This window comes from Rhinolophus ferrumequinum, chromosome 3 (genome assembly GCF_004115265.2).
Source record: "Rhinolophus ferrumequinum isolate MPI-CBG mRhiFer1 chromosome 3, mRhiFer1_v1.p, whole genome shotgun sequence".
In the NCBI taxonomy this organism is placed as follows: domain Eukaryota; kingdom Metazoa; phylum Chordata; class Mammalia; order Chiroptera; family Rhinolophidae; genus Rhinolophus; species Rhinolophus ferrumequinum.
Window position 1 is genome coordinate 95,150,774 of NC_046286.1, and position 24,924 is coordinate 95,175,697.

At 38.2% G+C, this 24,924-nt stretch overlaps 1 protein-coding gene and 1 pseudogene across 4 annotated transcripts in view; both read right to left on the reverse strand.

Moving 5' to 3' along the window:
* The window catches only part of SYNE1 (spectrin repeat containing nuclear envelope protein 1), a 417,051-nt gene that overhangs the window by 213,636 nt on the left and 178,491 nt on the right, over positions 1 to 24,924 (reverse strand). For all 4 annotated transcript variants that reach the window (XM_033094253.1, XM_033094240.1, XM_033094230.1 and 1 more), the window contains 14 exons: positions 22,983 to 23,162; positions 20,523 to 20,673; positions 20,012 to 20,170; positions 18,619 to 18,801; positions 16,007 to 16,108; positions 13,487 to 13,690; positions 11,837 to 12,044; positions 10,888 to 11,000; positions 9,340 to 9,545; positions 8,159 to 8,314; positions 5,123 to 5,414; positions 4,122 to 4,294; positions 967 to 1,276; positions 53 to 217 (listed from right to left, as the gene is read on the reverse strand). In XM_033094253.1, the coding sequence (XP_032950144.1) occupies positions 53 to 217; positions 967 to 1,276; positions 4,122 to 4,294; positions 5,123 to 5,414; positions 8,159 to 8,314; positions 9,340 to 9,545; positions 10,888 to 11,000; positions 11,837 to 12,044; positions 13,487 to 13,690; positions 16,007 to 16,108; positions 18,619 to 18,801; positions 20,012 to 20,170; positions 20,523 to 20,673; positions 22,983 to 23,162 (2,602 nt within the window). The remainder of the gene's footprint in view (positions 1 to 52; positions 218 to 966; positions 1,277 to 4,121; positions 4,295 to 5,122; positions 5,415 to 8,158; positions 8,315 to 9,339; positions 9,546 to 10,887; positions 11,001 to 11,836; positions 12,045 to 13,486; positions 13,691 to 16,006; positions 16,109 to 18,618; positions 18,802 to 20,011; positions 20,171 to 20,522; positions 20,674 to 22,982; positions 23,163 to 24,924) is intronic.
* LOC117015641 (DNA-directed RNA polymerases I, II, and III subunit RPABC4-like) lies at positions 2,204 to 2,380 on the reverse strand (annotated as a pseudogene).

Here is a 24,924-nt window from a genome sequence, read left to right on the forward strand (position 1 = left end):
GACTCAAGAACCAATGAAATAGTGAGCTTATAATAGCTGCTCTTTTCCTGACCTTAATTTTAGTCAGTTTTTTCTGGGCGGCTGATGAATCTCCAGACATGTCTGACCACCGTTGAAGTTCTTCCTTTGCTGAATGGAGCCAATCTGTGAATTCTTGGACTGCGTCTAAATACATTAGATGGTCCTTCACAATCTCTTCCACTTTCCTCATTTTCTCCTAGTGAATAAAGGAAAAGCTACTTTAACAGGAGTCACTGTTGAGAATATGAAATCAGATAAAACAGTAAGTATGATATGGGTCTCTTAATGATTTCAGAAAATTTCATACTTACTCTTAGATTTTCTCTATGTTTAATACCTTAAAATAAAAATATCAAATCTTAGACTGAAAGACTTTGAGGAAACAACCAATTTTCCTGTAATTGTACTTTTGTCTAGCTTTGCATAAAAATCTATGCTTAATGAATGTTGAATAACATCCCTCATTAATCATCCACTTAATAATAATTACGACAATAATGATTCTCGTTATGTAAGAATTTATTTGTGTTGGTTTTGTTGTAAAGCCTTCTGCTCAGCATGCTAAATGCATTTGCTCCTTTCATCCTCACAACAGTTCCATGATGTAGCTACTATAATTATCACCATTTTATAGGAAAGGACACTTACAGAGTTTACAGAGGTTAAATGTGCCCAAAGTCACACACCCAAAAAGTTTCCAAGCCAGAACTCAGATTTAGGTCCTTTTGACTCCAGAGTCATAGCTCTTAGTCATTACCAAAATAAAAATTAAGATTGCAGAAAGAGAAAAATTCATGGGCATCCATAGGTTAGAAATTATCTTTACATAAAATTTGTCCATGAAATGTACAAATAGTTTTAGAGCAGCCAACTCCCCAATAATTCAACCTAGAATGTCCTCTTTGTCTGAGCCTTGAAGATTTTTCTTTAATATAAAGCACTAACCTTGGCAACTGTCATTATATCATTAAACTGTGTTTTCAGTTCCTCTTGAGCTGTTTCCTTGAAAGACTCATCCTCGGTCTTCTGGTAGAGCTCCCTGGATTTAGCGCTGAGGCGGTGCAGGGCTCTGGCATGATCTTCTCCCTCAGATACGATGGACTGAAAGTGGTCCAGGAGGGAAAACTTCTCTTTCAGGCCTGGTTGCAGTTTCAAGGGATGTTCTACTTTTCGATCCACTGATTCCATCCACTGCTCCAACTGGTTTTTCCACTCTAGGTAGTCACTCCATTGGCTAATCACAGACTCTAAAGTGCTAGAATTAATGTCACATATTATAAAAGTAAGTTATTTTGACATCTCTAGTGAAAACCAAATGAGGAAATTGCATCCATGTAAGCTATCCTATTAAATGCTATTGTAAGTGGTGAAACAGTGCTTTTAAGAGCAAGGAGAAACATTACTTCTCTGACCCACAACACACGCTCTTCAGATGAAAGTGAGTCTGTGTCAAAATTTAAGGAAGATGTTGCAGGCATATATGCATCTGGAGATTTGTCTTCCAAATGCTAATTGTCCTAAAGAAACAGGCAAATTTATATGTTATATTGTTAAGAATAGCACTGGGGCATCAATTAAATTTTATTTAATATATATCAGTTCTTAATTTTCTTGGGCTCAGTTTATCTTATTAAAATTAGATGCAATTATTTGACAGGAATTTAAAATTTAGGATATTCTTCCTTGGTAAATAATATCATTCGATTGATTTTCAGTTAGGGATGGATATATATATATATATATATATATATATACACACACATACACACACATATACGTGTATATGTATATACACATATACACATATATATACACACACACACGTAATATAAAATGTTTAGTGTTAAATATATGAATAAATGAATGCTTAATGTATTTATAAGAAATATAGTCACAGATATAATAGTCAAGTAAATAGCTCTCCTAATAGTCAAGTAAAAAGCTCTCCAGGCTGGCATTTTAACATTTTAAAGCATTCAGCTTTACAAACTACTCTTTTGTTTTTAATTGAACAAAAAATAATTTTTTTATAAAAACTATTAATAGATACCTAAATACAATATGGTTTTTAAAATGAATCATGTGTATATAATTGTATTCATAAAGGTAAGTACACCAATCAAAAGCTACACAACATTAACAGCAAATCTGAATACAAAGATATTCCTCTGAATTTCATGGTTTACTGAGCATCAAAACCCACCAATCTTTTAGTCCTTTTCTCGTACATTATTCTGTATCCACATTCTCTGCATCTGATTAGATCCCTGGATTTTATTTCATTTTCTGTGTGACATTCTCCACAGATATGTATCATTGGCTGCTACTCTGGGGGTGGAACATCCTTCTGGGTATCCATTGTTTGTCCCCACTTAGCACAGACAAACTCATCACACACCGCCTTCCAGATTGCAGCTCATTGTTGTTACAAACTATTCTAGACTCATCTTCAGCAACCCCTCCTAGCCTCCCTCGCATACAATCCTATGATCCTGGTGTTATATCTGCAGGAAATGTACTTCCGGCTTTTGCTCAAATTCTCTTTTGCATCCATAGAAAGCTCATCATACACACCTGAAGTCTTATCCTTTCCTCAAAGAATTTTCCAGAAAGTCCAAATCAAGCTCACCTCCCCATTAGCCACCCAGGCCCTGACTTCTACAGTCCCACACTGTCTTAGTAACACCATCTGAGTCAGAGGGTTTCTGGAATGTACCCTCCACTCCCCGCTGAGCACTTTGAGGGCAAAACATACTTTGTTTTGTTTCATTGTTTTAGCCCAACGATTTGAACACTGCTACTGCTCAATATGTAGTTGTCAAGTTTAATGTCTTGCTGAAGAGAAGAATCAAGGATTTGAATCTACTTTTTATATTTCATATTTTATTCCAACATCTGAAAAATATTCACCCATATTCCTGCTCACTTATGAAGCTGGCCTATTGCCCAGCACTGGGAAGTTTGGTCTGTCATATAGAAAATAGAACCATAAGATCTGATTTTTTTTTTCTTTGCTGATATGAGTTATTACCAAGATTCAATGTCCTGCTGACTTTGGCAGTCACTCTGTGAGCTCCATATTAAAGAAGAAAATAAAACCACCTTCCAAATTTTAGTTGAAACCATGGTTCATTGTTTACACTGCAGTGGGTAATTGCAGCGTGTTTAGTTTTGTTCTGTGATGAACTTTAATCTTTTATTTATCTACTATTTATTATGATCATATTGAGCACACACTTTTTTGGTGACCTAACCTTCAGAGTATGGCTCCTGGAATGTAATTTAATATTGTTCTGACTGAAGGTCACCAGGCCAACAAGCCAGCCAGATTATTTGCGGATGCTCTGAGAAGAGGGAGGGAGATGAAAATCTTCAACTCACAAATGTAGCAGCAACACTGACACCTGGTACAACAATCAGTGTCTCCTCTACATTCTCATCAGGTGCCGTGCTTCCCTACACGGGCTCTACCGGCGCTCAACAGGCATCCTGGGTGGGCTGACCGTTCCGGTTGTGAGAATGTCCCACACAATGAAGGAGGTTAGCTCTCTTGGCCTCCATGGGAGGCCTCCATCCTGTGATAATCGAAAACGCCCACACAGTTCCACAACCCAATGTGGGTGATATTATTACTTTGGGTTGGAAAAAAGATTTATACTGAAGCTCAACAGCTGCCAACAACTTAATTTCCCTGATGCTCCTTTAAAAAGCAAAAACATTTTCAAGTTATTAAAGACCATATATCCTTGCTTTGATGAATTGAAAGGGGTATTTTACTGAGCTCCTGTTGTGTGAAAGATCCCATGAAAGATATTAGGGGCGATGTAAATCTCTCTCTCTCTCTCTCTCTCTCTCTCTCTCTCTCTCTCTCTCTCTCTCTCTCTCTCTCTCTCTCTCACACACACACACACACATACACACACACCAAGGAAACAAACAAACAAAACCAGTCTTTGCCATTACAAAGACAGGCATGCGTGCAATTAGCTAACATCATATGCTTGATAACTCTACCACAGGATACCCTCAGCACTGCTCCATCATTTGACTGAGCCACCGGGTATCATTTAGACAAAGGAACCCTAAAAATACGCTTGTACCTCTGAGCACGGACGGAGGAGCTCATGATGTTAGCCCACACATCCGTAAGGGTCTGCAGCTGAGCCTGAATCGCCTTCTGGCCTTCTGTGGTGCTGCTTCTCAAGGCCTGTTCCCCTTTGCCGATGGCCATATTCAACTTAACTTCTCCTTCACCTTTCATCAGAAGAATATCCTGTGAAGGAAGAGTGAACACGTGTCAGGAGAAATATTAAAGCCTCCGGATAGTTTTGAAAATAGTTATGTTTTCCATGAGAATACCTTCCTCACCTTAAAATGAGAACAGCAAAAACAACAAACTCTAGACGCTACTGCAATGTAATACTTTACTTAAATATTAGGTATCCGAGAGGCCAGAAGTCAAAGATTAACTCCAATTTAAATTCTTGTAAAATTTTGGGTCACTAGCCTAGACATTGTAACTACTAAAATTTAGTTTCAGAGTAGAAAGAAATTATTTGGAAAATGAAGGTGCACTTGTCGAAAATCTAATAGTTCCCTAATTTTCATTGCCTAGCTAATTCTTGTCTTTCAAGGTCCCCTTCAGTGACTATAGTCTGTGTAGGTGGTCTCCTTTGTGCTTTCAACACACCTCTGTTTGCTTCAATCACGGCCCCTACGTACATGTCACACTGCAACTAACAACTTATAGGTTCGTCTCTCCCACTGATTTGCACTCCTAGAAAGCAAGGATTATTTTTTTATCTTTACATGCCCAGCGGCTTACATAGTGCTTGGAGTAAAGGAGGTATTTATTTCATAACATTTGCTGAATATTTACTAAATAAAATCAAAGAAAATATTTTAAAAGTATTAAAACAAAAATATTCCTCTACAAGGGGGGAAATGACCACTCTAAATCCTTTTTGCCCACTTTCTCCATTTTGCCCACATAACCCTCATTTGGAGGACCATGGAATGATTACGAGCCAACTCAAACCCTTGTGAATCTCATGAAATTAGTCTTCGGAAACTGTTGGTGTCTAGCCAGTGCTTCGCGTACCTGTATTTGCACCAGCCGTTTTTCCAAGGTGTCTTTGCTTCCGATGGTGCTCTCTGCACAGGACAGTTTGTCTTGAGCGTCTTTAACCCAGGACCACATGCTCTGCAGGGCTTCCTCCAGCGCTTCGTGCTCCTGCAGGGCCAGCTGGCAGCTGCGGAGTTTCTCTTTGGTCATTCTGAGTAAATTCTGGTAGTTCGTGAGCAGCTGGGAGCACAGGCGCCCTTCTTTCCCAGCACCGTGGCCTTCTTCACTGAGAAGCTGCCCTCTCTGGGAAAGCTTATCGAGAGACTCTCTAAAGAAAACAGAAAAAAAAAAAAAAATTAACTCTGACAGTCTGGAGCTCAGGGGAGGGCGTGACAAATGGTTGTTGACATTGGAGCAGTAACCAGACAAGAGCTCACAGCTGACATGCCTTGAAAATGAAGATGCCGGATTGCGCCGGCCACCCGATTCTCTTAGGTTTCCCCGAATGTAGTCAACATACATCTGGGGATATGATTCACTCCGTGCTGTGCCTGGATCCAAGCCCAGCATATTATTACCAGGAATTCACTTCAGAGAACGGCCCAGGCCTGCCTCTCCAGGCTTTCTCCAGCATCTCTCCATTCCTAGCTAATGCTCTCATCATGAACAGCTCGCTGAAGTTTCCCCGACACTCTGCTGTTTTATACACACGTGGAGGGTCCTCCTTTGTGAAAACCCTTCTGCTCACCCCCACTTCTTTCCTGTGCAGGCGTCACATCCCTGGACAGCATCGTGGTGACTCCGGGGAGGATGGAGAGCACAGGTCTCCTCTGTGTACCTTCTGCCCTGGATTGCTCTGCCACCTCCTACACCCTGCCTGTCTGTCTCAATCCACAAGGCTTTCGCTTTCTAGAAGCCTTTTGATTACATTCATCTCATGTCCTCAGGACCCAACACAATGTTTGGCAGAGATAAAATGCAAAAAAAAAAAAAAAAAAAGAAAGAAAAGAAAAATCTTTTAAAAAGGCCATTTTATGAGAGCTTATTAAGGATGTCCTTATATCTCAGGTTCCTTGCTCATCTCAGGTTGGAGTTATGTTAATCAGCTCATGTGAAAATGTAATCCTGTGTGGCTGGGTTGGCTTCATCCTGTTTTACAGGTTCTGAATTCAGATTAGCACATCTATCAGAAATTGTCTGGGATACCAGAAGGGAAGGTGCAGATGTCTGAACACAAACTGTTGTGAATACTAAGAAAAGGATGGGAAGTCTGTCTCCTTCAATGTCTCAATTCTTTTTTCTGAGCAGCTACTATGTAAATAGCATCCTAATCAGCTTTTGTGAGCTATGTAACATTTGTACAATGTCACATACTCTAAACTACACTTTTTATTCTTGTAATCTGGTGAGAGAACAAAGTGGCTTACGCAATAATGTGAGTTAAATAATAATTCAAGACAACAGATATCACTTGTTACAATAAGAATTGCTTAATAGATGATAAATATTCAAGGATTCTCAAGTCTTGGGTACTTTTAAAAAAAATATAGGGGATTCTCCCTAAGATATGTGAAGTACTGGAAATATGATGATGAAAACAAAAAACAAATAAACAAACAAATGAAAACAAAACTATAGAGGACTGGGAGGAGCAAACAAGTGACAGAAGCAGCCAGATCGAAGGAACCTGGGAGCAAACAGACTTAAGGACTCTTAGCATCTGGTCCTGGAATATTAGAGAGTAACAGCTCACGAAGAATATGTAAAGTCATTTTAAAAATTTGGAAGGAAGAAGTAAGTCTGGCCATGTTATGTTGTAGCTAGACAAAAGTCAAGGTTTTAAAAGTAAATAAAGTATAGCACAATTTTCAGAAAGTTATATAGTTAGAATAATGCTTTTCTGTTAATGCAGCAAATATTTTCCATTTTTGTGGCACTATAGTGGACAATGGTAATATAAAGATGACAATGACCTGATGGCCCCTGGCCCTGAGAAACTCACCATAGGGGGTGGGGGGACATAGAATCAACAAAACGTTTATCCCATGGTAAGGGCTCACAGAGGGGGGACCAAACCATTCCAGGGCAATTTTATAATAGTCATCAAAGTAGCACACCGACAACAGTTTTCAGTGTGGGTTCTATTTGTGCATTCGCTTACAGGTTTGTTTTTAAAGAGGACTACTCAGCATGTCTGACCAAAAAGAGGACTTGGCGGAAATGGGATGAGTGTAATCTGAATTAGGCAAGCTTTACTCAGTTGATCAATGTTGCTCATTTCTCTGATTAAGCAGGTCAGCAGTTAGCCTTGCAGCTTCACAGACGAGTGCATCTGCTCCTTAAGAGGACACTTAAGGAGTTGTGGGTCAAATTGGAAAGTGTTCCATCTTGCAACGGAAGAGTTCCAATGAAGCAACTGAAAAGGCCAGGGGTGGAGCATGAATTTAGGGAGCAAAGCCCTGGAGGTCAGGCCAGAGAACTCGGCCTGGGAAAGAAGCCAGAATCATTTGCTCAGTTGGGAAGCAATGAAGAGAGACGTATTCCAGTGGAGAAGAGGAACCTCCAAGACAGTGGGGGCTTAATGGCCACACCTTCTGTTTCACTAAGAATATTATGAGGATGGGGTGGATTGTAAATGGGACTGGAGGGTGGAGTGTACTTGTATAAAGATTATACAGAAATTGGGATCTACAGCATTATTTTTGTAAATGACGAGTATCTTTTAATCACCTATATCCTTATAATAACCTCTGACCATCACCATCACAATGCTTAAAGGCTAATATCAAGAAATATAGGAAAGTAGTGGCCTGTCCAACCTGTTGAGCAAAGGAAGGAGGAAACGGGATGCAGACCAGCCCCTTACTTCTATCCCTATGCTCTCTCCAGAATACCACACTGCTATCAAAAATACGGCACAATCACTTGTATTCTAGACATTCAAGGATAGAAACATACACAACTACCAACAACTAACCAGCCAACCCACTAACAACCAAACCCAATAACTAACCAACTAGACAAACATAAACTAGTTTGGAGGGAAAGAACCATTCCATTTCAGCACCATACCTGGCAGCCAGTAGTTCTCCCAGAAACATTTCAACTTTATGGACTTCATTTTTCTTCTCAGGAATGTGCTGTTTACTCTCTCCTAAGTTTTCTGTACTTAACCTTTCCTCCATTTCACGGATCCATAAGTTCAGTTTTCTGTGCTGATCCTCGAAGCTAAAGTAAAGGAAAACACCTTAGAGAAATGCTTATGGGCTCATTGTAATAAATAAATTCTAATATCTGAGGTTACAATGTCTATGGCATTTAAGAGCGCATGAATTTTCAAGTATGGAAGAAAACTCAACAAGAAGCCCATTGAATATTCACTTATTTCAGTAGCGAAATGACAAATCATGGAAATTTCTCTTGAGATCCAAGCCAAAAAGAATCACCCTTTCTTGGAGAATTGATTACCTGGTCATCAATCATAGGTGGTAATTACCAGCAAGATTCCCATGTCAACACGCACTTGACTTTGGGTCTTAACTACAAAGACCCCGAATTGGGACCCATGGATATGTAAGGCTATGGAAGCGCTGGGAGAAAAAGGGAAAGTCTTCTCTGTGTCTTTGCATCCTATGGGATTTGAATACGGGACAGAAGCACAGGGTCTCTAAGTTTTGAAAACCGGGTAAGTTCTCTGAGCAACATGGACAAGAGGCAGGCAAATTATTCAGCACTAGAGAGTTGTTTGGATTATAATGACATCTTTTTCCTCCCTAGTAATGAGTTTCGTTTTTTCTTTCTAATTTTATAGTCAGCCATGTTGACATAGCTTCCTGATTGTAATCTTGATTCACATGTATCCAATAGGTGCTTTTTGCCATGAAATGACCCAGCAGAAGTAGACAAAAGGAAAAGACTTAGATAACTTAAAACCTGGGTGTCAGAGCTCTAATATCTTGATTTAGTTAAATAGACCCCCCCCCAAAAAATGCATGCATTTATGTCATTTACAATGACTAGCAGTGAATGTAATTCCTTTCTTTTTCTATGTAGAAAATACAGTCAAATGATATCATCAGGGTCCAAGCAATCAATCATAGTCCTAGTATGAACAGGTACTTAAAGTCAAAGCTTATTGTACTTTAAAGTCACACTTTTAAAGATTATTCGTTTATTCACAATGGCTCTTTTCTCTCGGTCTTTGAAAACATATTCTGTGCATGATGAAATCGACCCATATCAAAACAACCTACCTCCCAAGTTCTAAAGCACAGTCTTGAAGAGCCTGTTTGTCTTTAAGGCATTGTTTCAGAAACGCTTGAAACTCTTCATTAGCTTTTGTAATTTGTTCCTGAATGCTACTGACAATCTGTTTGGACAAATGTGCATACAAAGTTTGTCCTTCTTGAGTCACAGCATCAAGCTTGCTCTGCCCATCGCTGACTGAGTCCAAAATGTTCTGTTTCAGGAAATAAAGGTAATATAAAATATTTGCTATTATTCAGAGACCCTGGTGCATGGGAACATTAATTATAATTCTGAGAGAATAGAGCAAGAGAAGGAAAACAGACGCCAAAGGAAGAAAGCCTTTAAGAAGCCTGGAGTGGGAAGGAGGTATACAATTGGATATACTTAAGGCTCATAATTGAGGACAGTGCCAGCCAGACATTGGAACCACTGGGGACAAACTGTGAACATTGTCAGGCTGGAAAGGAGGATGTTCTCATCCAGGTCTCGTTCTCAGTTTGTCCCCATTCTCACCATACCAACCCAGTCCAGGCCTCACCTCTTTACCTGGTGAGTGTGACATCTTCTAACTACCTAACTGCCCGCCCCCTCTGCTGACCCACCCTGCACGTAATATCCTGACTTCAGATCCCTTCTTTTCTTGGTATGCACCTCTTCCTTGGAAGATCTTAAGCATGGGCACGGCTTCCACAGAGCAAAAGAACCCCAGAACTGCTGTGCTAGCCTGGCCTCGTCCCTGAGTTCCAGGTAGCACGTGCAATTGGTACTCAGACTTTTCTTGTGGCGTTCCACTGCATCTCAAGCCTTCAAGAGACACAATTCCACATCTGAATTCACCCTGGCTCCCGCAAAACTAGTTTTTTTTATCATAAGGATCTTCCTACCCTGACTGCTAATGTGTTATCTCTTAATACATAATTGTCATCACCCATGAGGCCACAAAATCCTCATGTTCCCATTAATTTTTTAAAATTTATTTTTACAATACTTAGCACAGTGCTTTGCTCAGATTAGCTGCTTGAGAAATTTCACCAAAACTCAATTTAAACCAGTACCGTCAATCATTTCTTAACTTCACTATGGCCTTCTCTTCCTGGAATTCATACATTTTTCATAATCAGTAAAACCCATAACATCTATACTATCTATTGCTTTAATTTGAATATATCTGAGCTCCAAATTTAGACGACGGGCTATTAAAAAACGTAAGTGATGTCTTCTTTTAAAAACTCCTCCATGATAGTAACGTAAAATAGATGTAATTATTTATGCTTTCACTGTTATAGAAATTAAAGTTAACTTTAGTTTTGAGTAAGTTCCAAAGAATGATTAATAGGCTAAATGAGAGAGAAAAGGGATCGAGAAATTCTGTAGCTATAACTTACTTTTTCAACTTACTTTTCATATTGCCTATCTCCTTCTGACTCAAGGAATTGAATTCTCATAAAGAAGAAGAAAAGTTTGAATAAAATAAGATTTGGTAAAGGAGATGATTTAGGTCTGACTCGAATGGCAATTTGGAGAAGAAGAAAAAGCAATGCCAGCTTTGGTACCTGAAGGTCATGGAGCTTTGCCTCTAGGACTCTGCTGTCACCAGTTCGATCTGATGATTTTTTTGCTGCTGCTTTTATTCCAGAAAACCACTCTTGGAATTCCTGCATAGACTCTTTTGAAAGTAAGGAAAATGAGAAATACATCCAAAAACATTGAATGAGCTCCCAGGACGACCACAGTGAATTAGTTCTGGCCTTTAGTCCATAGCAGCTTGCCTTACCGAATATTACAAAAAGAAAATAATAATAATAATAATATAGACTATGACACAGCATGATCTACAACCATGACTGTTCATGGTAGCATTGAGAAATTATCTTGGAGAAAAGACTGAAAAAGAAACTTGTATTCCTAAAAATGTCTGTTTTCCCCTTATGCTTCTTTCTTTTGGTAAAGAAAGACAATTAATTGCCTAAATATGTCAGAGTACAAGGGGAGAAAGGCTCTAGAGTGTTAAAGCCATTTTTGTGGCAAAAGGAGGAATCATCTCCTCGTTCCACCACGCTGACATAGAGTCATTGTGCATGTACATCAGAGCGCTGGCTCAGGCCTGTGGGAAGCTGAGTTAGGGACATACAATTGGCAATTTCCTGTGTTATATGGCTGCTGTGTTTCCTGGCCTCTCCTAATATTCACACTTGCTGTCACTTCATCATAGCACTGGATGTAATTTTGCACACAAATGAGCCATATGTAGACAATCTAGATGAAATTCAGAATCGTCAATAGTGGACTCTTACTTTATCAGAGAGAAAGAGAAAAAAATTCTGCTTCGGGAGAAAGCCCAAGCATAACACTTCTACTGCCCAAATCTCAGTGCACAAATGAATTTAAAGTGATATTCTTCTGGAAAGTTTTGCAAACTTTTGCTGGCAGTTTCTATGCAGCATTTGGTTTGGGTTCTTTCTTATAAACAAACTGTTCATGCTAAGGCCTGCCAGAGCTCACCATTGAAGTGTTTTTCCAGACAGTCCTGGAGGCTGGCCTGTGTTTTGGAGCACAACTGGCTCACAGCTTCATGTTTCTTTATCAGCCCAGTCATGGCGCTGCCCAGGCTCTCCAGCTCAGCTGAATGGTATTTGCGGCACAGACTATTGAGATTTTCTTGGGTGGAGCTGATGTTTCTTTGCTGACTTTGAAGTTCTTTTTGTATTTCCTATGGAATAAAAGTATACCATGAGGATATTCATCACATTCAAGAGAAATATTCCATCTATTCCACTATGGGACTTGTCTTCAAAATTGATGCTGTTGAAATCCATTCAGTAATCTGTACACTTTCGTGTGATTTTTTTTGTGTGTGTGTGATCTGTGTTGATTCTTTGAGAATTTTGTCCAGTTCTCCTAGGTAACAACTATAAACAGCTATTAAGAGGTAGCTAGGATTTGAGTTATGGTCTAGGATTTCAAACAAATTGAATCGATCCTTACAGATTCCAGCCCACGAGCTTAGGTTTAGTGAGTTGATTAGAAACTATTACTGGAATCACTCTGCTAATGTCACATTCTTCAGTGGACTATTAGGGCCTTGTTTCAGGGTCATAGGCCACACCAAAAGCACCAGTATTTAATTTAAAAATGTATGTCCTTAGTTTAAAGTACAGTAAGAAAATATACTAAAAGAGAATAGATCACATATGTTAAAAAGTCGATTCAACTCACAAGCTTTACAGAGAGTTAATCAGGAATGTCACCTATGAAAATGGACAGATGACATGAAAGTGGGATGTTTTCTCAACTGTGTTTTTTTTTTTTTTTTTAAATATGTCCTTCTCTAGGTAAAAGCAATCATACTGACCAATAAAAAAATTTATGAAAAACTATTTGGTAGGGGCCGGCCCGATGGCTCAGGCGGTTGGAGCTCTGTGCTCCTAACTCCGAAGGCTGCCGGTTCGATTCCCACATGGGCCAGTGGGCTCTCAACCACAAGGCTGCCCGATTCAATTCCTCGAGTCCCACAAGGGATGGTGGGCTCCACCTCCTGCAACTAAGATTGAACATGGCACCTTGAGCTAAGCTGCCTCCCGGATGGCTCAGGTGGTTGGAGCGCGGGCTCTCAATCACATGGTCGCCAGTTCGATTCCTCGACTCTCGCAAGGGATGGTGGGCTGCGCCCCCTGCAACTAGCAACGGGGACTGGACCTGGACCTGAGCTGCACCCTCCACAACTAAGATTGAAAGGACAACAACTTGACTTGGAAAAAAGGCCTGGAAGTACACACTGTTCCCCAATAAAGTCCTGTTCCCCTTCCCAAATAAAAAAATCTTTAAAAAAAACCCAAAAAACTATTTGGTACATTTGAAAATTCATGGGCATTCAACAATTCTATAGATGCCACCCTCTTACTAAAAATAATAACAATAATAATAATAAAGTATAGCCTATGCGCACACGCTATAGCAATGCATGCATTCTGTTTTCAGATTATTCATTTTGCATTCAACTCTTCACCTGTTACTTTGCTGTGTCTGGTGTTAATATGGGTAAATGAGAGCAAAGGTTATATGCATATTTTGATTATATTAATAGTCACCACAAAACAGGTGAACTAATATTTCCACTAAAATGTAAACACTTAATGATAGTTGGTTACCTACCTTTCCTTTCTTCAGCCCTTCACAGGTCTCACTTTGGGCACCATTCATTAAGGATTCTTCTAATTTTGTTAGCCAGGTTGTTATGTCATTAATAAATTTCTCCACTTGTGTACTCTGAGCAGTGAAATCTTTCAAGGTTCCTTTTGCTTCTTCAGTAAGTTCTTTGGCATGCTCCAGTTTCTGCCTTAAGTCTGCTTCTATAAACTAAACATAAAGTAAGATTTCATTAAAATCTATGAATACCAGACCCTCATTTCCTAGGAATTCCGTTGATGTGTAGCTTAACTGAAAACACATAAGCCTAACCGTGGATGCTCATTCAATTCTTCTAAGAAAGAAAATCAGTGGGTACAAGCTGCCAAACATTTTAAGTGATGAGAAAATGGAAAGAATAAGGATTACAGTTAACTTGGGATGCTAAAGTGGCAGTTTGAGGTTCCAGGGAATATACGAGACTGCATTTCAAAAACAGAGCTGGACTTTGCAGAGCTACCTGGGAGGTGACCAAAAACCTGCTCTTCATTCTGCCTGGGAAACACTCACACATTTTCGCTGTGATGTAGCCACTACTTTGGACAAATACTGTCATAGGATTTCGTCGTAAAGCACTTTTCTTTTTGTCTTCTACTTTCAAATGTTCAGGAATGTTTAGTTCTCTCTTCCTGGATTAGTTATTTCTGGAGGGCCATTGATATCTCTGGACCCGCAGATAATAAAAGTCCTTATAATCATGATAAATTATACAGTTTCAATTCCACAATTAAAACATCCAGCCCCATTAAATAATCAAAAATTTGAACTTAAAGTTAAGGCTTTTTTCTTACTTCTCCCCCACTCCCCTCAACTTACATCTGCTGCAAACAGGAAGCCCATAGTGGAGAAAGGGGCCAGTGCCTCCCTCCTTCTTTCTTCACTTCCCCCGTCTTGCACAGCTCTGAGCCCTGCGGGTTTGCTCAGGCAGCGAGCGGGTTGATGAGAGGACTGGAATCTGTGCTTTCTAGGCCAGGTAACAGTTCATATTGTCTCCTTTCACAGGCCTTTGTGGGTTTTTCTGAGGCTCCCTCAGTGCTGTGACCTCCCAGTGAGGTTCCCTAGATGCAAGCAATGAACTTCTGTCTGGTCTTCCCTTTCTCCTGCAGCCTGAGGGCATCTCTTGAACTTTTTGCTGCTGAGGCCTCTCATCCCCCAGAAAACCTTCTTAGATAACCTGAGACATCACACATAGATGCTCTCTTCTTTCCTTTCCTCTCATAATTCACTTCTGGGCCAGAGGTCACACTCTGACATTCACCCCAAATGACTCTGAGATGCAGGCCACACCAAACAATCATTTGCCCTTTGGCAAACACATCAGCAATGAGCAAGCCTGCCTCCCAATGCTAAGGTATCTCTGAGGGAGTTAGATATTAGATTCCTACGTCCGCCAACTGCAGGAGGCATTGTCATGTTCTCCAGATGGTACTACTAAAACCCTTCTCCCTATTTTGAAGTAAGATACAGGCACCCTTACACCTTTGAGTATGCCTAGGTGTGTATATGTGTGAGAAACCAGAGTAAAACAGGAGCTCTCTACCAACACCCTGCCTCTAGCTTCTGCAAAAGTCCAGCTGTTGTCCATTTCGACCCTCAGAATAGGTGACACGCATGAGCCCTCCCTCTCAGTTTGTATGATTAGCATTCCTCCTGCCTCTTCTTGTGTCAGGTGAAATTCTAACATTCTGGTACACGTGTATCACCCACCAATGATGCTAACAGATGGGAACACAATCTTACGTCAGAGCAGCATAGTTGATCAAACAAGAGTGATTGGTTAATGAGAAACATTAGAAAAAAAAAAAAGGACAAAGGCACAAGAGGAAGAAAGAAAAGGTAGAGAAAATCCATGAGGGCAGCAACAAATAGAGAGGTAAAAGTAACGCTGCAGCTTCTTTAGCCCGGAGCCTACAGTGCTGGCCGCCAGAGCAGACCCACCATCTGGAGGCTCCGAGGGCACCAGCACTGAAGTAGTCCAGGTTTCCTGCTCAGACCTCTACCCTGCCTACCGCCTGGTTCCTGTGCATTTGTGCCACCTAATGGGCCTTGAAAGGAGATTTGCCGTGGTGATCCCTCCAAATCCAAACACTGAGTAGATGAATTAGAAAAATATCAATGAGGATATCAACATTTATAAGTATGGTCTCTGTTCCTGTCTAGACATAAAACGGTCCATGAAGCAAGCTAGATGACTCTACTTCCAAAATTTAGTAAGGAAAAAAAGAACGAACCTCATTTTAATATTTGATTTGAAAACATGTTATTAATACTAACACAAGGAGTTCTAAAGAGATTAATATTTTAACCACCATTTATGATAAGGTCCATGTATTTTCTTGGAATTATGATGATTATAACAATGAGAATGCATATATATATATACATATGTATGCATTTTATTATATAAACACATAAAGAATATAAATGCTTTTTTTTGAGACAGAGTCTAGTGTATAGCAATTATTACAAACCCGATTGAGTGCTTACCTGAAGATCTGGTGGTGTTTCTGGATTTTTAGTTAATTCTTTTAGATCAATAACTTTGGAATGAAGTTCTTCCAATTTCAAGGCTTTGTTTTTAACTTCAGACTGCCAAGATAAAAGACAAAGGAAAACAGCATAACTAATTCATACATTGACAGGTTATATTTGGCATTTGATAGTTTCAAGAGTTAACTGTCAAAATGTTCCATCTTTAAGACAGGGTGAAAAAAAATCTCTGTTTCATTTCATTTTCTGATTGTTATACTTATTTATGAATCTGGGAAAATATCACTATTAACTTTCACTTGGGATGTGAGGAAGTATGCAGAATGTTCTTCCCACCCTCTTTTATGGGGACAAAAATAAAAAATAGAAAAGCCTCTTGGAAAAAATTAAACGCTAACCGAACGTCTTGAGTCAGTGAGAACTTTCAATAGCTAACTGTCATTTATTCATTAGCGTTAATATCACTGGTTACTATGGCAGCATTAAACTCTTGAGGAAGTCTTTCAAAGCAAACACACATGAGGAATGCCTAATTACTGCTGATTGTATGTAATACATAAGAAATCTTTCAAGTAAAAATTTAAAGGACGTTAAAATAAAATCAGGTTAATTAAAAAATTGACATCTAATATTTTATCCCTTTTTTTGCACTAACACTAACACAAAAAGAAGAAAAATAATCAAAGAAACGTTACTGAGCAAATTAGACACTTATAAACTTCACTAGTTACTTGGGGCCACAGAGGAACATTTAATAAAGTATCCCTTTCAACTTAAATATAGTATTTTGGTATTTTGTGGACAGTAACAAACCTCCTGATGTCTCCAACTCAGAAAGTAATGTACTTACTCAGTAAGATGTGATGAACTAACTGTCAGGCCCACTGGCCTTTTCCAGAAGCAGGCTGGACAATTAAGCATCACATCTACACACCTACACTTAATTTTCTGCACAGCGTCAGTGACACCGGTGGGCATGGGCTGAATCTAGATCACTGGTTTTATTAGCTGGTGTACCCCACAGACAGTCAGTGACCTAAACACCCATGTCTGGAGTGACTGAACCTGGATATCCTGAACGTGGGGCTGATGCCCACTGGCTCCAGGGCTCCCAGAGGTCAGCAGTAGGACTGTAGTGTATGTGGGTTTAACAACTGGCTCTCCAAAAAAACAGGCCTTGATTTGTAGCATTTACCAACATGTTGAGTTACAACATGATGTCACTGCATGTGGAGTTGGAAGAGTGGCACGGCAGCACACCAGTCTACAATATTTCCAGCATGCAGATATAATAAATGTCGGTAACTCAAGAGCCTACGTAACAGTAGCCGGAGGATAATTAGGAAGTGATATGTTTTGAGCGTTCATTACCTTCATTTTTAATATAATTTATTTCATTGTAAATTGATTTACAATTTAATTTTTAATAATGGTTGTATTTAACACTGGCTCACAAAATTCCTAAACATGTAATAATGGACTTTTGCGAGGAGGCACAGGCACTATTCCATCCCCGCCGCTGTTGGACCTGTGCTGCTAACTGAACATCGAAGATAATAACTAAAGAAATGGTGATATCCCGCCCCAACTGTACTTTTAGTCTGCATAATTTCCTCTACTTCTGTTTGTCCTTAGAAATAGAAACAGTCTCTAGAATGTTCTTTGCATCAAAGACAGTTGGATAGCTTAGGCAATACAGATGACTCAACTATATTATTTCAGATTATAGTCACCCATCCGTTCATGTATGTGTGCTGGGCTGGTGCTGGGCACCAAGCATATGATGCTGAGCAGTTTCTGCCTTCCCCAGAGTACAGTCAGTTACATGTTCTGTGAGACAAGTTATCCCTTGTCGCTCTATTTCCCCTTACCTTGCTTCATTTCTCATCATAGCCCAATTGCTCCTTGACATTTTATATATAAGAGATATTGTAATGTAAATGATGTAAATACCACGCGGGTACAGACTTTACCTCTTTTACTATTACACTCGCATTTTTGTCTAAGATGCTGCCTGACATATTTTAGGTGCTCATTAAGAATTTGATGAGTGAATGAATAAATGAATGCAAGAAACGGGAATAAAAGGAGTTTACAACAAATTGGTGACTAGAATTTTAAAAGGCCACTTTCTGTGGAAGCCTGTGACACTCCAATCTCCATTCATTCCATTTCTGAAAAGGAAGTGGAAGAATCCAGCACTAAGCATAAGTGTTTATTTAGCACATGGTAACTACTCGGTGAACATTTTGTTTGAATGAAGAAAAAAATAGATGCTAAATGTCAATGAATTATAAACACTTTCGATTTGGTTTTCCAGTAGGAAGATGCCATATTCTCAGATGAATGATAAAAAGTATAAATTTTATGAGCTTTTACTTTTCCATTAATACTTTAAGAGCCCAAACTGAAAAGTGATAAAAATGCAAAAAAACCTCTTATCCATAGCCTATTCACTTTCAAGTAAACAGCAAAAGGTAGTGAAGAATTTTGTTACAGTCACATAGGTCTCGAAATGACGAATGAACTTTAAGAAAAGGACGCAGTTTTTTTCATATGCTGGTCAATGATATACCACAAGCTCACATATGAAAGTGTAGTCAATTTACCTCAAATTCTTTCAGAAATTCTTCTGCTCTCAGGCTGTTATTTAGGTTGCTGATGTTTTCAGCCAGCTGTGGAACAGAATTGTTTGACCATCCTTCGATCTCTTCTTTGCTTGAGAGTACATCAGCCCAAATAGACAGGCTTACCCTCAGCTTATCCATGTTTTCCTCAATTCTCTCTGATACCTAGGACAGAAAAATGTAATTCATATCACTAATAGTCTGAGCCTTTAAGATGCTCTCTGCCCACTAACATACTAAAAATGTCAATGCTTCCTTAATCAGAAAATTACATTCTGACTGAAAAGCAAAGTTTGACAAAAATTATGGCAAGCTAACTAGAGCATCTGATTCAAGTAAATGGTGAACATTACATGACTTGTTTTTGTTGTTGGGAGAGCTGACTGAATTTCTGAGACATTTAACTTTCATTTGTAAATTGGGAAACTAACAACAGGTCTATTAGATTCTACTACAATATAACTCACTCTGAGTTTGAATTCTACAGGATAGGGGTCCATCCAGGTAGAACTGTGTTTATTTTTGAAAGTAACACAATATGCCCCTTTATTTGTAATACTGAGATATAAAAATGGGCATAATTAGACTTGAACATATTTATAGAATAAGTAAATACATAGAAGAGCAACCAATGTGGCATGCTATTAATAAAAGAATTATTGGTTAATATTCTTCCCTTAGTAAGAATGTCCTTTTAAAAGAGGAGGAATATAAGGTTTTCTGAAGTCTCCAAATTATTTGATTATCGTATACAAATATCAATGTTTAACTTAAGTAATTTAGCTTAAGGAAGGAAACCCGCTACAGGTTAAACTTCTGAACCTAGATATTGAAAAATCAGGGGTCAACAGAATCACTGGAGTTTTGAGCTGGGAAACAATGTAAAATACGTATGGACTGAGGTGCAGAGTTCCAGAGAGATCAAGTAACATGTTCTATGATCACACAGCTAGTAAATGACAGAGTAAGAACTAAAAATCAAGGGTGTAAACTACAAAGCCAATGTTTCTCAATGCAAAATAACAGTCTTATTACTTTAAATTATTGTACATTATGGTTTAATATTCTGCAGGATGTTTGTAAATTATTCTTTTATTTTTATACATAATCCCAGAGTTTTGAGAAGAAAAACAAGAGTTATATATGTTATGATTGAAGCTATCAAGTAAAATTTTAGAAAGTCTCCAATAAGCAAATAATTTTTTATTATTTCTAAATATCATATGAACATGATTTTTCTTCAGAAAATCATATTTGCATTTAGCATGAAAAGTTAAAAATGGAATTCACATCCCTGAATAATCTTTTGCCCACAAATGGGATTCATAAGTGTGACCATTTAAACTGTTCATGGAGTCCCAGGTGATGAGCTTACATCCAGCCATTTGTCCACAGTGCTCTCCAGGTCTGTTTTCACCAAGATGAAATCAGTGCTGTGGATTTTTTTCAGCTCAGATAACAACTGTTTTCCTTTACTGGTAAAGTTATCCAATTCTTTCTGTTTGTTACACATTTCGTTCCTGGCAGCTTCATGCTGTAGACATAAATGTTTCCTTAATCAATAACATCATCAACTGTAAGTCAGGCATTCAAAACCATTTGCCTCTAAGACATTTAATTCATGGATGACCTACTGTAGAAACCAGTGATATTGATTTATATGTATATATACATATATATATATGTGTGTGTGTGTGTGTATAATATTCTTGAATTGCTAGAATCCTGGGGTATCAGTATTCCTAAAAAAAAAAATCGAGCTTGTTAGCATGAATTATCTACATCTAAGTGTACTGACAAGATATGTATAGAGAAAGCATTATGAGTAAAAAAAAAAAAGCTCTACTAAAGTGTGCTATTAAAATAAACACATTTTGAATTATCACCTTGGATAAAGCCCATTTAAGGTCCTCCTCATCTTTGATTGTAGTTCTTGTTACAATCACATTGCTGGCATTTTCTAAGATTTTAGATACAGCTGACTTAAAGTTCTGATATTCTCTCATTAAGTCAATAAGTCCACAGCATTGACCTTGGCTGTAATGATCAAAGAAAACATATCATTTGTTGTCGTATGTCAGGAAAGGGAAGAGTTCCCTACACCTGGATCTGACGCATAACTTATATTCATAGACAGATGCTTGAATCAAGAGAAAACCATATTTTTACCTACTGAGTTCAAAAGACTGCTGGTCAATCTTAATTCTAATGTCCAAAATTTTCTCACAAATGAAGAAAGCACACAGCCATTAAAACAAAAAGACAAGCAGAGATTCAATATATGTTCTTGACAACTCAAACTTATGCAGATGTCACCGAATTTTTGTTTTTTAATTTTTCCACGATTTAATTACCTCAGAATGTTGTGTGTTGAAGGGAAGCAAAAGCAAACAACAACAACAAAAAAAAACCAAAAAGCACTGCTCAATAGTTAAAACACATACGATGTTTTCTTTTCCATTTCAATTACACAAATTTTCATTGAATATGAATCCCTAAAAATTGTCAAAATAAGAAGATAGTTTTTGTTTGTAAGAGTAAAATGCCTTTGAACAAGCAATTCTACTTCCAGGAACTTTTCCAAAGAAAGAGATGTACACAAAGATTTAGGTAAAACAATATTCTTCACACCATTATTTATAATAGGAGAAAAACCAGAAATAACTCAAATGTTAAAAGTAGGCCAATGATTGAATAAATTCTATTGCATTCTTATAGGTGAATACTGTGCAATCTCTAATAAAGCACAATTTTGGAGAATGTTTAATAACATGGAATAAAGTTTGTGCAATATGGTTCAATGAACAAAAGCCTACATTGATAGTCTATAGAATACAATGTGTTCTCAATTTTGTTTAAAAGGCCTTTTCTCACGCAAGATATTATTTTTTAATGCATATGGATAACCAATTGTTCCAGAATTATTGGTTGAAAAGACTATCCTTTCTCCATCGAATTGCCTTTGTCAAAACTGAATCGAGCATGTATGCGTGGGTCTATTTCTGGATGTTCCATGTGTTCCATTGGTCTCTATGTTTACCTTTTAGTCAACACCACACTATAACCAGGTAGTGTAAGTTCAATTCTTTTTCAAAATTATACCATTCTTGGTCCTTTTCTTTACATATAAATTCTAGAATCAGCTTCTCAATTTGTACAGAAAACTCTGCTGGTATTTTGGACGGGGGTCTATTGATATAAAAAGAACCTCAATAAGAAAACATACAATCCAAAAAAACTTGGCACTTTGAACAAACCGATTTGACCAAGATATATACAGAGGGTGTCCCCAAAAATGTATACACATTTTAAGAAAGGAAAAAAAAAACTATTAAAATTGTAATACTCAATATATACCGATAACAAAAGATGAATACAAGTCATATGAATATATTTTTTGGCACCCCTAGTAGATGGCAAATAACATATCAAAATAGGCTCAATACCATTAGACATCAGGGAAATACAAATTTAAAACAATGAGATATCTCTACACATCTATTATAATGTCAAACAAGTAAACAGAAACTTGACATTAAGTGCTGGAAATGATGTGGAACAATTGGGCAGGCATCTCATATATAGCGAGTGTGAATGCAAAACAGTACAACTACTGAGACAATTCTTATAAAGCTAAACACACACCATACAACCCATAATTCCTCTTTTAGGTATTTACTCAAGTTAAATAAAAACTTACGTACACACACACACACACACACACACACACTCTCACAAAATTGAACGTGAGTGCTTATACTTGCTTTATTTATAGTCGTCCAAACTGGAAAGAATCCACTTGTATGTGATTTTGAAAACGACAACACTATAGAGACAGAGAACTGATCAATGGCTGCCAGAGAGTGGGAGTGAGGGAGGGGGGACTGACCACAGTGATACACACGAAGAGATTTTTTTCAGGTGGTGTAACTGTTAGTGTGCAATTCAATGACTGTAAACGTTACACAACTGCATGACTTTGACAAGCTCATTCAGTTTAAGGGTATACATTTTAAAGGGTGAATTTCACTGTTTGTGAGTCATACTGCAATTACAAACAAGTACAAAAAAAATGAAAAGAGAAATCAGAGATTAAAACTCTCATGGCAGCACTTAGTAATCGCTGACAACTGCTTTTAAGCATTGACTTTCACATGCAATTGTTATCTTAAGGCGACTTCCTCACTAAAGTTTCGTAGGACTAAATTTTTATAATTACTGAAGAGACACAATCTAAAACATGGCAAAAGATACTCAATTTTTGATTGCACAAAATCAACAGACAATGGCAGAATGTCACAAACTAGGTCGAAGTTAAAACAAAAACTGAGAAGTGTTTGACTTACTTTTCATGAATTAATTTTTTGGTGTCATCCCAGGTGACTTCTAAGCGGTTTATCTCCCTATCGACTTCAGGGGCAAAGACTACATCTTTCTGAGCAATTTGCTTAGCTTTGTCTTTCAACCAACATAGTTCATGCTCGTGCGAATTCAATTCATCTTCTAACTGATTAAAGACTCTCAACCTGTGAATTAAAATGTTATTTTACTAAAGATAGTGAAATAATAGTTTCCCTCCATAAAACACATACATGGATAGCCAGAAAAACTTTTAACACAGCAATTAAAGAATGTCAATGGATAAACATGCTTTTAAAGTTAACTTTGCACAATTCAGTATATCTCAAAAAGCATTCAAAGTCAGTCTCACTATTCACCTTCAATCTTTTGTTAAGTCTGTGTTCTTTTTCTGTTTTGCTTTGATGGTATAAGACTTTAAAACAAGGGCTGATCTTGTAAGTAGTGTAGGTGAGTACCTATCACAGTCATGGGTAAGAAATCTTTTTGTGCCACGAAGTCTAATTCATGAAAATAATAATATTTAAGGATCATAGCTATTTCATTGAAAACAAAAAACATTTTTTTTACCAAGCTCCACAATAAATATGTATTTTAAAAACTTAAATTACATACATTATTGAAAATATTGCCATGAATAAATGTTTATGTTTTTCGCCCTAATACATTAATATTTGAGCATTTTTGAAAAGTGGCCACATAAAGTGACCATCGATGCTTTTATTCTTGCATTTTTGTTTCCTGCTGTAGAGTTTATAAAGTGAGTATACAGGCATTATCCCATTTAATTCCCAAAACAAAGTGGCTAGGAGCAGGCATTGCCATTGTCTCCCTCTGACAAGAGGTGATTTGCCCAAGGTCTTACAGGGAAGCATCAGTATGGCTGGGATTTGATAAATCAATCAATTCATTGCAACATTTTCGGTAGGCTCTGCATGACTCTGGTGAGTTCAGTGTCGTGGGTATTAATATGCCTCTTGATCTCAACCTGGTCCTTCTTCTCCAGCAATTTTAGAATCTCCTGTCTGAGCAGGTCTGAAAGGCCAGGCCTCGATCCTACTGCTGATTTCCTGGGTGAGCCATTTGCTCCTTCGCCAGCTAGGCTCCTCATTCTGTCTTCACTCTGGAGCCTGTTTTGTCCTTGCCAAATCTTATTTCTTTTTGTAAGTTTAGTATTAAACTAGTCAGATAGTTCATTGCCCATGTGACGTGTAGCCTCAGGAGCCATTACCATCTAACTAAAACTTTGGCTCAATGTTTGATTCTGATTGAAAGGAAGCAAATTGCAATGGTCTTGGCAGAGTCAACATAATCCTTATCAATTGGGAACACCTTGGTATGAGTGCATTTCAGCTGTTTCTTAGCCCTCTGGAAAAATGGAAGAGAAAGTGACCCTGAGAACATGAGTGGGGAGAAAGTGCCATCAAGAAGGAAAATTGAGATTAGGGGAGGAAACTACTTTTCAAATTTACTGTAGGTAATTACCCTTGACGCCTTAGCTTCTCCATTTAACTCACCTGTCAAAACCCCAACTTTGGTTAAACCCACTTCTCTGCCTTCTGCACACCTCTGAGCAAATGGTTCAAAGTAGTTGAGGAGAAACAGCCAAGCTGACTGGTTTCATTTTAAGTGAATGGATACAAATCTCATCACCACACCAAGCTCCAGAGGTATCATTTCCATTTCCTCTCTACAAGAGAACTATTTCACACCATTTTCTCTCCACTAACACCCTCAACTCACTCTCAACTAATGAGCTTGTCCTGTGTTTTCTGCCACCAGAGAGGAATCCCAATTTTACCACCAGAACCGCAGGTGTACTTGAAGCACTCTCTTCTCTGTCTTTCTTCTTTTTTTTTTTAATTTTTTTTATTTATTTAAGTGTGTTTTTCTAGGACCCATCAAGTCCAAATCAAGTACTTGTTTCAA